Here is a 12,588-nt window from a genome sequence, read left to right on the forward strand (position 1 = left end):
TCGCTCACACGAAAGAGGGGTTGAATAACAAAGAGGGCGCCACTGCGAAAGCAGATGACATTTTGTATGGATGTTAAGAGAAAGTTGTGAAGGAAATTAGGCTAAAGTCTCCTGTCTTACATGTTAATAGACACTTCGCAAGAAATCGTCTGACGGCGCCGCAGAAACCAAACGGAGTGTTGTTGTCTCTAGGAAGACCACTGTCATATCTTGGAAGTTGACGTGTGTATTTCTCTTGGTGGCATTTCCTAGTTCGGGCCACTCAGCCCGGTGCGACAGCTGTGCAGATCATGTGAGCGTTTTGGACGTCGGCGCGTGGTTGGATCGATTTTCATTCAAAGGAATATCCCTTCTACCGTTGAGATGCTGCGCCTCTTCAAGAGAAAATAGTAGCATCTCCGGTTGTTGTGCATTGTTTGAGTAATCTTTGGCGAAGAGGAAAGCTTGGAGCCATGTGACCGTTTTGGCGGTGCCAAGATTTTGGAATTCTTTTGTGATTGTGGATTGCTTGTCTATTGCTGGAGTGGTGTTGATGAAATTTGAGAAAGGGGTAACGGACCAGATCGCACAATGAATTCAAAGGTCACAAAGGCAGTTTGTTACTCATTGTTTAGGATTTTGTTACCATTAACCCTTTTAGCAGGTAAGTGAAAATACTGTTTTGACAGCCATTGTGTATTAATAGCAATTGGTTTATATTTAATGCGCTGTAGACAATTTCTCATTAAGTTACTAATTTCAAAATAGTTGGTTTTGTGTTTTGTTTAGTCCTGGTGTTGCTATTTTACATATTCAAGTTATGTTTTATGTATTCAACTCGTTTTGATGAAAATGTAAATTGGTGTAACATTAAGGTATGAAATGGTAAGAATATGGTTAAAATGAAGAAATGAAAATTGTTACTACATACCAGAAGCAGTGAAAATGGGAAAACAAAGTAATGTTTGCATTGCATGCATTAAAATCTGAACAGAGCATTGAATAATAGGTTGAACATGTTGAGACAACGAGAAAGTGAAGTTAAAAATATGTCATGATTAATTTCCAACTAGATTGTGGATGTTTACTTTAAGTATTGACTCACAGTTTTGTGCAATAATATTTAATTCACAATTTAGTCTATTTTAGAAAAAAGAAGTCAGTGATTATAATTTCATGTACAAGAATGTGAGAGGAGAAAATTGGTCCATAGCCTCAACACCTGTTTCATCTTGTAATGATACATGTAGCAGTGGTTCCTACTTGAAAACAAGTGCTCCATGTTCTAGAATTTCCCAACACAGCCAAACTGGGATGACATTTCATCTGTTTAACCATCTACTAGGTGCTCAGTGGCCAGTGAAATGTTCTTCAAAAGTGTTGGGTCACAGAGTGCATTGCTGCTGTGAAATGGGGACATTAGACATCTGGAGTTGTGTTTTAGGTCTATGATATTTCAGCGTGAATGTTCAGTCTAACCATTCTTCAAGCGTTGGTAGCCCTACGAACTTCTTAAGCCCATTCTCAACACATTAGCTATGATCGAAGTTAGGAATTCTTATGGCTACCAACGCTTCGAGAATAAGGAAACCTTCACAGAATAGATCACAGAATATTTTGGTTGTATTAGCAGTCCATGTTAAGTTTACCAGCAATAGCATGCCGCTTAATATCATTTTCAGTAGATTTTAGTGTTTTAATTTCACTATTATACGCTGCACCAACTACTTCAAACAGAATTTTAAATATCTCAAGCTTTGGTGTAGTGACTTTAATCAGTATACTTTTGTAGGCCATTGAAATTGTTGTAATGTAATGTTTCTGTTTTTCCTAATTGTTAGCATCACAGATGTTGTACATTATCACTTTGTCTTATGTAAGACATTAATCACCATATAAAAGTAGAATGTTGATGACAAGCATGCGACATAGCATCGTGAGCAGTAAGAGGCAACTTTGGGACTACATTGTGTGCTGTGTTTGTCTGCAGCTGCGGTGGTGCGTTTCAATGCCCTGTCGTTCCTGTATGCGGTGTTCCTGCTGATCATACCTCTACTCAGCTATCCTAATGTCAGCTCTATTAAAGGTGAGAACATACATCATGTGACACATTACACTATCATTTAACACTGTCCCATACACTATCTTGGCGCTTCCTCGGAGCTTCACCCATATAGTGAAAAAACAGTCAATCAACTTCAGGTCTTTAAGTGACTACACCACTTTAGGCTCTATAGTGATAATACAACCATTCAACTCTATGTCCTATGTTACAACTGTACAACTGCAAGTCCTATAGTGACTACACAACTTTAGCCTCTGTAGTCATAATCCAACTATTCAACTCTATGTCCTATGTTACAACAGTACAACTCCAGGTCCTATAATGACAATACGATCCCAGGTCCTATAGTGACTTTCCAACTCCAAGTCCTATAGTGACAATTCTAGGTCCTAAAGTGACAACAGAATCGTCCAATGCCTGATCCTAATGTAACAGTATTATCAGATCTTTAGGATGATTGCCGAGTGGTTAATAATTGTGATTCACTGCATATGAATTATTAATGTTTCAAATGATTTTCCTTTTTCCAAACTTTCCAGCTCTGAGTCTTGGGACTCTATGCATTGTGAATAAGATCAGCAGATTATGCCTTTACATGTAGGTTTTCCTCCTGACTAGATAGAGGACATTAAATGAATACCCATGTCATATGTCTGCAGCACGAGCGCCTAAATATTGGTATTTCCTGTGTGAGAGCGAGGCATGTGCCAATGTTGAGGCATGAGTGTCGTAAACATAATATGATATTAACATGAATATGATATTCTGTTTATTATTGAAGTCGTGAGATTGAGGTAAATAAACCCAAATCTACTTTGAAACATAGGCTTGTTACCCGCCATTGCCACAGGTAAAAGACGCCAAAAGGCAAACATGACATCAATTGTCCATGACGTCATGTCAACATGACGTAGTGATCTTTTGCCTGAGGGCATCGTATGAAAAATATGAACCCCTGATATTTTGACCCTTGTAGGTAATAAAAACTGTTAATTTGTGTATGATCAATGCAATCTGTCCACAACCTGCCAGTTTATTTACAGAATCGCAGATTTGTAATGCATGATACTTCATCAACCATCTGCAGGACTTGATGCATTGTTATGTATAGGCAGAACTGCATGGAATTCACATGTTGTTAGATTGTTAAAAATCCTTTTACACTGATACAATAACCTCCAGGAGTGAAAATATCATCATACCTGTTTGACTAATAATGATGATTCTCCTGCTTGAAAAAGGTATAGGCTTTGGTACTGAAATGTTGCTGTTATATGATAAAGGAGCTGTCATTCCTATTCCTTACAACTTCTAGAATGCCTCTCAAACAGTTAGTAATGACAGGTTGCACTTTTAAATGGAGCTTATACATGCTCATATTCAGTGATTCATTAGGGTAAGATATCATCTTATTTAAATAAGGGACAGTTTTGTAAGCAGGAAAGACTACCAATTTTAAGTTCTGAGGATATTCAGGATAAACAAGTGCTGCAAGAAACCCACTGGTTTTGAAGTAATCTTTCAACATTCTTTACCGGTTCATCGTTTCTGTGATGATTATAACTTTGAACAGAAATCTAGATGATGGTGTTAGAGCTGGTTATCGATAGAGATCATAGATGTAATTGTGAACTAACTCTCCTTCCATAAATATCAGCATAATTGCCAAAATAGTCAATTTCTTTTACCTACAATGCATAAATAGAGATTGAGAAAATGTTGTTGTTTTGAGGTTAGCTTTATACCAATTTGTGCGAAAATTGAAATTGTACTCAGAAAACAGGGTTTTAGAAAAGACAGTCACCATGGAAGTATTTAATTAGACCTATTGAGAGTGAGAAATAAATAACAGATTTAACACCAAGCTGTCACATTTTCACACTTGGAAAGAAGGAAACTGGTGCATTTAATTGTCTCCTCCTCAAGTGACTAATAAAACTGGTGACAGGTGGCGTTTGTACTTTGTATGGTTTTATTAACTTGTTTGATAGGACAGTATGTTTTATAGGTAAACTATCACTTGGAAATCAATAAATGTCTGATAGTAAACCATCTGAAATTATGGAGATTATATTTATAAATATGACGTTGCTGAAAAGGAAGCATGACAAAATCACATTTTTATATAAAGTGTCGGTGTATGAACAATGGGCTGTGTCTGTGTTAAATGAGCTGGATGCATTGATGGAAGAAGATCCATTCATCTGTTCTTTGACATGCTTTGATCTTTCATATGCTGGACACTATATCAGATCATTTAGGACCTGGCTGTACAGGCAGGTGCTCCACAGACAGATGGTCCATCCATCTCTGCTGGACACTGCCATTCATGGAGAGACTGTTGCCGCCCAGGTGTCACTGTTTTGACCACTCCCAGGCAGCCTGGATCTTTGTCTGATACTTAGTCCCCGAAATGAAAATGTCTTATTTCAAAAGTGAAATGAAATGAGTGTTATGTAAAATTTCTTTACTTCAGGAGCAGAGGAAGAAAAAAATTATAGAAATTATTTTAATTCACTATCTGTGCATGTAGAATCAGTGGCTAACTACGTGCTGAAACAGTGGCTACCAACACATAGAAACAGTGACAATGTGCTAAACAGTTTATGAACAGATGCATTATAAGGCAAGGAAACAAGACAACATACTAATACAATAATTTTATTATGACCTGGGATTAGTGATGTGTCAGTCTACACTTTCCCAATAATTGAGGTGCCCTCCTTTTTAATGTGTTCTCTATGGTCTGAGGGTCTGGCTTCCTTGACCCCTACATGCACTGAAATCATGCTCCCCCCCACCCCCAAGCCTGTGGTTTTGAAGCCATATGTTCCAACGTTTGTATGCTGCTCAGTGTAACTCATGACATGGCAGTTACAAGAACCAACTTGTTTAAAATGGACGTATGATTCAATATTTGTGTATTGTGACTGAAATGCCAAAATTAGAGCAGTGCAGTGTTTATTTCTGTTTAGGTTTGTAGAATTGGAAAAAGAAGCAGGGTTTTCAGTGACTATAAATATTGACTTGTTTTCTGTTTCAATAATACATTGTGATATTTTGTGTTAAAGGTAGCAGGTGCTCGTTCTCAAAGGCTGAGAATTTTGTCAAATTCCTAAGAGGAATGTTTATATTTCTGATGTCAGATGAAGAGACATTTTTGTGTTTTGGAGATCTTTTGTGAGCCTTTTCTAATGCACTTAACATACGCTTGCAGGATGATTCATTCATTGTTGCTGAATATCAGTCTAAGTAAACTTATCCTCAGTACTTTTCGTTACACTCCACTGCTGAGTCTAACAAAACCTTATGGGAGGTTGCGTCAGATAACCTTTGAGATTGACCAATCAGAGCACAGCTTACCAAATCGTGAAAGTGCACATTCGCACATACCTTTTGAACTTTTTATCTCGAAAAGATTTGTAGCCGAACGATTCCGAATGCTATTTAGCGTACGATCGCTTACAAGTGATGCACACAGCATACGTACAACCATGACAATGGTGAGTAAACAGTCACTGAAAATGGTGTTTTTGGCAGTATTCAAGGATGTCATCTTGCGGACATATTAGCTATAAGTAACAATGTCAACCGAAACCCCAAAGCGTATACTGAGGTAAACTGTGTTATGTGCTGATTTTTGTTTGTGGAGAGATCTGTGTCAGTGACGTGAATATTTTGAAAGTACCTCCGATCCCTAAATAGTAACCGTTGTTTGATTGGTTAAATCTATTTAACCGTCTCACGTTTGACTGGACGGTCATTGGTTGCTCAAAGGTTACCTGACATGACCTTCTACTAGGTTTTGTTAGACTCAGTGGTGGAGTGTAACGAAATACACTGAGACTAAGTTTACTTAGACTGGCTGAATATCAATTTGTCTTTAATTTTTCCATCTGAAGTCATGTATTTAAATATATGTATCACTGAGGATTGTTTTTGAAGGAGAGGGGGGCTTTGTTAACTACATTTTCTGAACAAATTTCCAATATTTGAAACTGTTTATATATGGAATTTGTGTTATATTGATAAGTTCTCCCAAATGTGTTTATTTGATGAGTGGTGCAGTATGTTATGCCTGTAGACTAAAACTGTCTATAACTGTTTAGTGAGGGGAAGAAGATGCTATGAACTTCCGTGCACACTCACCCTCTGGATCTGCATGAACTGTCTTCTAAAAGGCTGCTTCCTATTTTAGATTTTGTTAAAAGAGTTTAATCAATGCAGTTAATGTTTCATTGATAGTGTGTGAGTTAAGATCAATATAGTTTAAGTTCATCAATACAGTTCATTTTACCGACACATAACACAGTAATTTATGAGTACAGTTCAATTTATCAGTACAGTTTAAGTTGTTTTAATTTACTTCCAGTTTTGTCAATATAGGGTAAGTTTTATTTATACATGGTAAGTTCTCTCAACACAATTAAGCCATAAAACAGTCACCATGGCAACAACTGCTATGCGGAACAATTACTAATGGGTAATACTGCATATTTTGTTTATCAAGAATCACACGCTTAATTCAACTTCTTTGGCTTGAACACAGGTGCCAATGTGACAGTGTCTTTGTCATATACACCCTGACATAAGAACAGCCCATGCAAGTCCAGAATACCTGGCAAGTCTAGCTTTTCTGTCATTTTTTGAAAAGTAAACAACTCCCTGTGCTCCTATTTATTATGTTTTATTAATTGCAATTTATAAACCATTTTTTCTCTGAAATAAACTGAACAGCAAAAGAAACACAAGTTTTAAAAACTGAAAGCATTCATGCTTATGTCATCCTTTTGAAAAACTTGTTGACTTTTTTATGCTGTTTAGCATATGTTCATTTCATGGTCTTGATGTAAGTCTAATATTAGCTGGTGACAGGACTAGCAATTGTGTTGAGTATAAACAGTTGTCACCTAAATACTAGAACTCAGGTTCATGTAACACTTTCTTCCAAAGTACTGTTTGTTGTATAAGGTGTAAAAAATATTGAGCTGCTTAATAAAGTATATATTGTACATAACGATACTTGAAACTCAGATTTATGAACTCTTGGTCCTCTTGATCAAATTCCTGAAATTCAGTAGGTAGAATGGTAATGATATATCAGGTTTAATTATGTTCCCATGAGGGGGTTTCTGCAGGCCTATCTCATATCAGAGGCTGCTATAGACTATTACACTCTAGGTATTGGGTCAGTGAACATAGTCCGGACAAAATGCGGTAGCAGTAGTACTCAGTAGTAGTAGTTGGGAAAATTTTGGGAATATTTCTGTCATTCATGATCTGTAGTAGACTACTGCTTAGTAGAGTAGGAGCCCCAGTCAGATGGAAAATGTGAAACCTGAGGAAATCTAGACTTGCTTCGTTTAGGGCTTTAACATTCCAAGGTGGGCTAGGCAGTAGGGTGAATAATGAGGTGCAGGGACTGTGAGACAGACTAGCAGGAGACATTATTAGTTTTATGTATTTATTTACATTTTGAAAATGCAGTGTCAGTTGTACTGAAACTTGTAAAGGGAGAGTGACTTGGGTTTACAAGCTATATTCCATCAGTGTCAGTATCTATGCACAGAATTGAACCTGTACCTTTTTGAAGATGAGGACATGTTTTAACCAGAAGGCTAGTCAACCAATGACAGTAAAGACTTTCTAGGAAGATATCATTGGGTTTATCTTGCAAGTTTCAGTTTCATAAAGGACATTAGTGACATTGTTTTACTAAGGCAGAGGTAGATATCATTAGGCAAAACCAAAAACGTTCATTTTGATCTTGTGATTCACGTAAAGTAACAGGCAAATAGGTCAAGTTTCACTAGTCCCAGACTAGCTAACAGTTAATCCCTGCATGGTAACCTATGATACTCAGTGCCATCTATGTTCTACATTTAGAGTTATGATTTCTGTGATAATGAAACTAGACCCAGCCATGTGGGCTAAATGTTGTTATCACCACTTGAAATCAGTGTCATTTTTTCATTTGGAAAACACTGCGAAGATCAGGGCTTGAACTCGTCTTAATCAACTCATGCTTGTCACTGTCGCTGACTAACAGGATTGATCTCTCATCTTTGATGGATGGATGTCATCGTATCCCAAATGTTTTAATCTATTCTCGCATGAATAACTTGTTGAACAACATACAAAAAAAACATTTGAAAACAAACCTGTGACATTCTTCAGATTATTATTTCTGTAGCTAATTTGACCTTTACATTAGAGATATATTGCACCGAACATCAGTTTAAAAACAGCCATGTGTGTTTACCATATTCATTTTTATCCAAAACAGGAAACAAACAAAAATGCTCAGAGTATTCGTTTCTTAGTCCCAAGTAAACAAGCTTAATGGATGTTCAGAATGGCCTAGTCACTACCATATATCTGGGATGCTGTGCAGCTTTAAACCAAGCAACCAACCAAGGCTTGAACCCTCTGTAAACTGTATGCATATGTATTCTTTTGATACATCTGCCACCACAGATGCAGGAAAACTAAATATGCCAAGGTCTCATTTTTATGAATGCTTGAGTTGATACATAATCTCATGTATTTGAAAATCCTTCTGTAAATGTCATTATCACTAAAACTGGTTGACCTCCCTCTCATTTCAACTATCTCTTGTGCTTGTTACTGTAATTGCCATGTCCATATTAATCTTAATCAAGGTAATCCTGCCAGGTGTTAACAGACTGCCCTACCTGTGTTTACCTGTGGGGTCAAAGGTCAGCCATCTCATCAGGCCAGGTATTTGTTCCCAGGAGTAGGACACATTACTGGCATATTTTGGTACTGTGATGTGTTAGTTGCTATGTCAACACGAAGATGTTGTGGCATATATTTGTGAATAATGATCTCAATCACCATCCACTGTACAAACACGGCCAAAGTTGCTGACTCGTCAGTTTAGGGTTGTTTGTTATTTAATGCTGCACTCAACAATATTCCAGCTATAAGGCAGTGGTATGTAAATAATCAAGTCTGGGCCAAACAATCCAGTGATCAATGGCATTATCATCAATCTAAGCAATTGGTACATGATGACATGTCAAACAAGTCAGCAAACCCAATTACCCGATCATGTTAGTCAATTATATGTCAAGCATATGTTCCTTGCATCTTTAGGGGTCCTGTCAAGGGTTAAAAAATCCCATAGCCTGATGCCCGGTACAAGTCAGCTCTCATTTTGGGCAATCAAATAATGGTATCTTACTTGTCTGTGGGTTACAAGATAATTCCTGCTTGTGGTTTAAAACAGCAAATAAACTTGGATTTCATTTATGTAGCTATTAAATTTATCAATGACCATAAAGCAGAGTTATCTTTCCTTGCTGTTTATCACTTCTCAATAAATAGTCTACTAAACATCAACATCAGCTGCCATGTTGAGATATTCTCTCATAATTACATCATCATGATTATGTCATAAACATCAGGGCAAAGGGAAAAATAGTCAGGACAACTTACTTTCTTTAGGTCTCTTGCCTTGTGGTAAGTGGCATTCTTTAAAATGAACTCCTGCTAGTTTTTAATGGTTGTAATCTGATGACCTATTGTTTACCATAACCATGTGCCTCAAATTGCTAAATTTTGATTACTTGTAAAACTTTGGCTTCTTGTCTCATGACTCTGTCCCATTGTAATGTGATTAAAATAATGAGCACACTCACTCACTCACTCACTCACTCACTCACAGTATTTCAGTGTTGCAACATTGTGGGATGTATCACTGTGTTAAAACCTAACCAAGGACAATCAAGACTGATGTCTGAGGTCAGAAAACATAATTATTGGCAGGGGTTTGTAATAACAACCTTCGTGCACTCTTTGACAACATCAGTGATAAATGTTAAACATTTGACATGTTGGATAGTCATATGATATTTCCCTCTGCTTACATGGCTCACTTTACTGTCGTTGCTCCATCCCTGTAGATGTATGTGTACTCAGTCCTTGATTTAACTTGTTTATTTAAATTTATTTCTTATTGCTATTGGTAGTGTTGTAAAATACAGCACCCCAAGTGTCTGCATATACTGGTAAGACCACCGAGGTCTCGTATTTGTGTTGTTTGCAAATACTTACTGCTTGTCGTCAGTATTTAATCGATGAAGCTTTAGGAAACGAAAGCTGTTGCCAGACAGTCAATATTTGAGTAAGGCATGTGGAAACTGGCATAGATATCTGTTAATGTTATCTGAGGAATTATCATAGGTAACTGTACATATGTTAATACAGTAAATATACTAGATATCAGACTTCAAGAATGAATATAGTCTCATAAACGAAAGGTTTTAATGAATATTTTGCAAGAATTCTTTGATATAGTACCGCCACCATGTAGCTGGAATATTGCTGAATGCAGTGTAAACCTCAGCTCACTCACTCACTAACTCTTTGATATAGCCCGTCAATTTGTCATGGCTGTTTGAACGTATTGGGGTGACCAATCAGAAAAATGGTAATGGTTAAAGCATCCACTTGTCACACTGAAGTCTGGATTCAATTTCCCACATGGATACAAAGTGTGAAGCGCATTTCTGGTGTCCCCTGTGATGATGTTGCTGGAATATTGCTGGAATATTGCTAAATGTGGTGTAAAGCAATACTCACTCACTACAGAATAACAGCTGTTATATACAACAAACATTGTACTGACGTTCACTAATTTCTATATGTCAAAGTCATTACTGTAAGCTAGTGCATTTGCATAAACAAACACATTCAATGAAAGCCTAAATGTTAAATTTTGACAGCAAGTCCATTTATTTACCAATTCCCACGACCAAAACAACGCATGCAAAAAGCAGGATGAAGGTCACTATGTGGAAGTTGCGATGGAGCACAGCTTTGATAAGCTTAGTTTCTTGATGCAGTTGGGAGCTGATACTTATCACAACACTCAACAAACTGATAACATGTTTATCACTTGCATTGATGTCTTAAACTAGAGAACGATTCTGGGCCATGTTGCATTATCCTGAAAGCTGTGTATTTTTGTTATCCAATCTGTGCACTGTAGTAGCACCCGATGGGCAAAGTGCAAGTATTTCTAGAAGTGCATTTCCTGTGCAAGTCGATACATTGCCTTTAATGATGTGCTTTATATCAACAGCAGTGTTGAGTTTCTGTGCTGTATAAGTTATGGGTGTGATAGAATTAATGATCCCAAGCTGTTCTGTTAGTATTTGAGGTGTCTCACAGCGGTGCCTGCTTATTACAGTATGGTTTGTGTGACATTGATTGTAGATCTGCCATTATTTTGGATGCTGCAGAAGTCTTGCAGAGACGCCTACATGAAAGGGTGTGACTTGAAATAATGTTAGGTTTGTGTGAATGTACATTCAGACATACAATACAAAATATCTCTCTCTTTCTCTCACACACACACATCATGGAGACATGATGAACATTTCTACATGAAAGAGAGTGACTTGAAATGATGCAAGGTTTGTACAATGCAATTCAATACCTACCTACCTACCTACCTACCTACCTACCTACCTACCTACCTACCTACCTACCTACCTACCTACCTACCTACCTACCTACCTACCTTTGAGCTGAACTGTATATGAACAAACTGAACTGTAAGGCAGATAAAAACTGTGAGGTAGTTTTAACTTTATTTATCCTCTAATTAATGCATTTACACTATCAAGGAAATTAGAAAGTGTCTGAAATAATCTTTACTTCAACTAAGCCAGACTGGTTGATAACTCATAGAATACCTAGCCTTTCCTATAGTTGAAGCTTTGTATTCTTAAATGCGGCCCAGATTGTCCTTGCTCTTACAACAGTTACTCTCAGTTAAACAAGTAATATTTACAAACATAAATCTTCACTGACAGTCAAAATATATGCAATGGGAATTGAGGAAAATTTCTACTAGAAAGTCAGGCATTTAAGATATATTTTATCTATCCCAACAGTATTTCTACATGAAAGGGTGTGGCTTGAAATAACGGTTTGTGTGTGTGTATGATCAGACATACACGTGCCTACCTACCTATCTATCTACCTACAGTATTGTTACAAGAAATGGGATAGTGGGCTGGCAGCCATTTTGGACACCAATAACAAAAACTTTTAGAAATAATTCAAGTGTTGAAGACTGAATTACAAGGTGTTTCATGGTGGCTAAAATGTTTCAGTAGGTAGTAATGTTGTTAGCTGGCTGTGAATCAAAGTGGCAAAGTGTTACTCATGGAATCCCATGATGCAGCTGGTTCAGTAAATGTCAAGGTAGGTGTACTCCCCTGAGTCAGGGAGGCGTCTGTCAGCGTCCATGTTCCACAATAGTCGTGGGACATCTGCTGCAGGATACGCCTACAGGCTTCTACACTTCACTAACTATAATGGACCTGATCTGAAGTGAAAATCTATGAGTACATATTGACCACTGAATGATAGCTGTGGGTAAAAAAAAGTGATAATGATCAGTTGTTGGGTAATTAGTTGTGTTTGGACATGTGTCTCCCTAGATGAGTTGAACTCTTCATCAATGTTCATGCCATGTCTGTTGTTGGGTAATTAGCTGTGTTTGGAAA

At 37.3% G+C, this 12,588-nt stretch overlaps 1 protein-coding gene across 7 annotated transcripts in view; it reads left to right on the forward strand.

Annotated features, from left to right (window-relative positions):
- Positions 1-22: 22 nt before the first annotated feature.
- The window catches only part of LOC137257954 (piezo-type mechanosensitive ion channel component 2-like), a 109,597-nt gene continuing 97,031 nt past the window's right edge, over positions 23-12,588 (forward strand). For 4 of the 7 annotated variants that reach the window (XM_067795469.1, XM_067795468.1, XM_067795472.1 and 1 more), the window contains exons 1-2: positions 480-643; positions 1,970-2,065. In XM_067795469.1, the coding sequence (XP_067651570.1) occupies positions 571-643; positions 1,970-2,065 (169 nt within the window). In that variant the 5' untranslated portion in view covers positions 480-570. Of the gene's footprint in view, positions 644-1,969; positions 2,066-12,588 lie in introns of all 7 variants that reach the window. The other 3 variants (XM_067795470.1, XM_067795473.1, XM_067795474.1) reach the window with 3 other exon arrangements.

This window comes from Haliotis asinina, chromosome 12 (assembly GCF_037392515.1).
Source record: "Haliotis asinina isolate JCU_RB_2024 chromosome 12, JCU_Hal_asi_v2, whole genome shotgun sequence".
Classification (NCBI taxonomy): Eukaryota; Metazoa; Mollusca; class Gastropoda; order Lepetellida; family Haliotidae; genus Haliotis; species Haliotis asinina.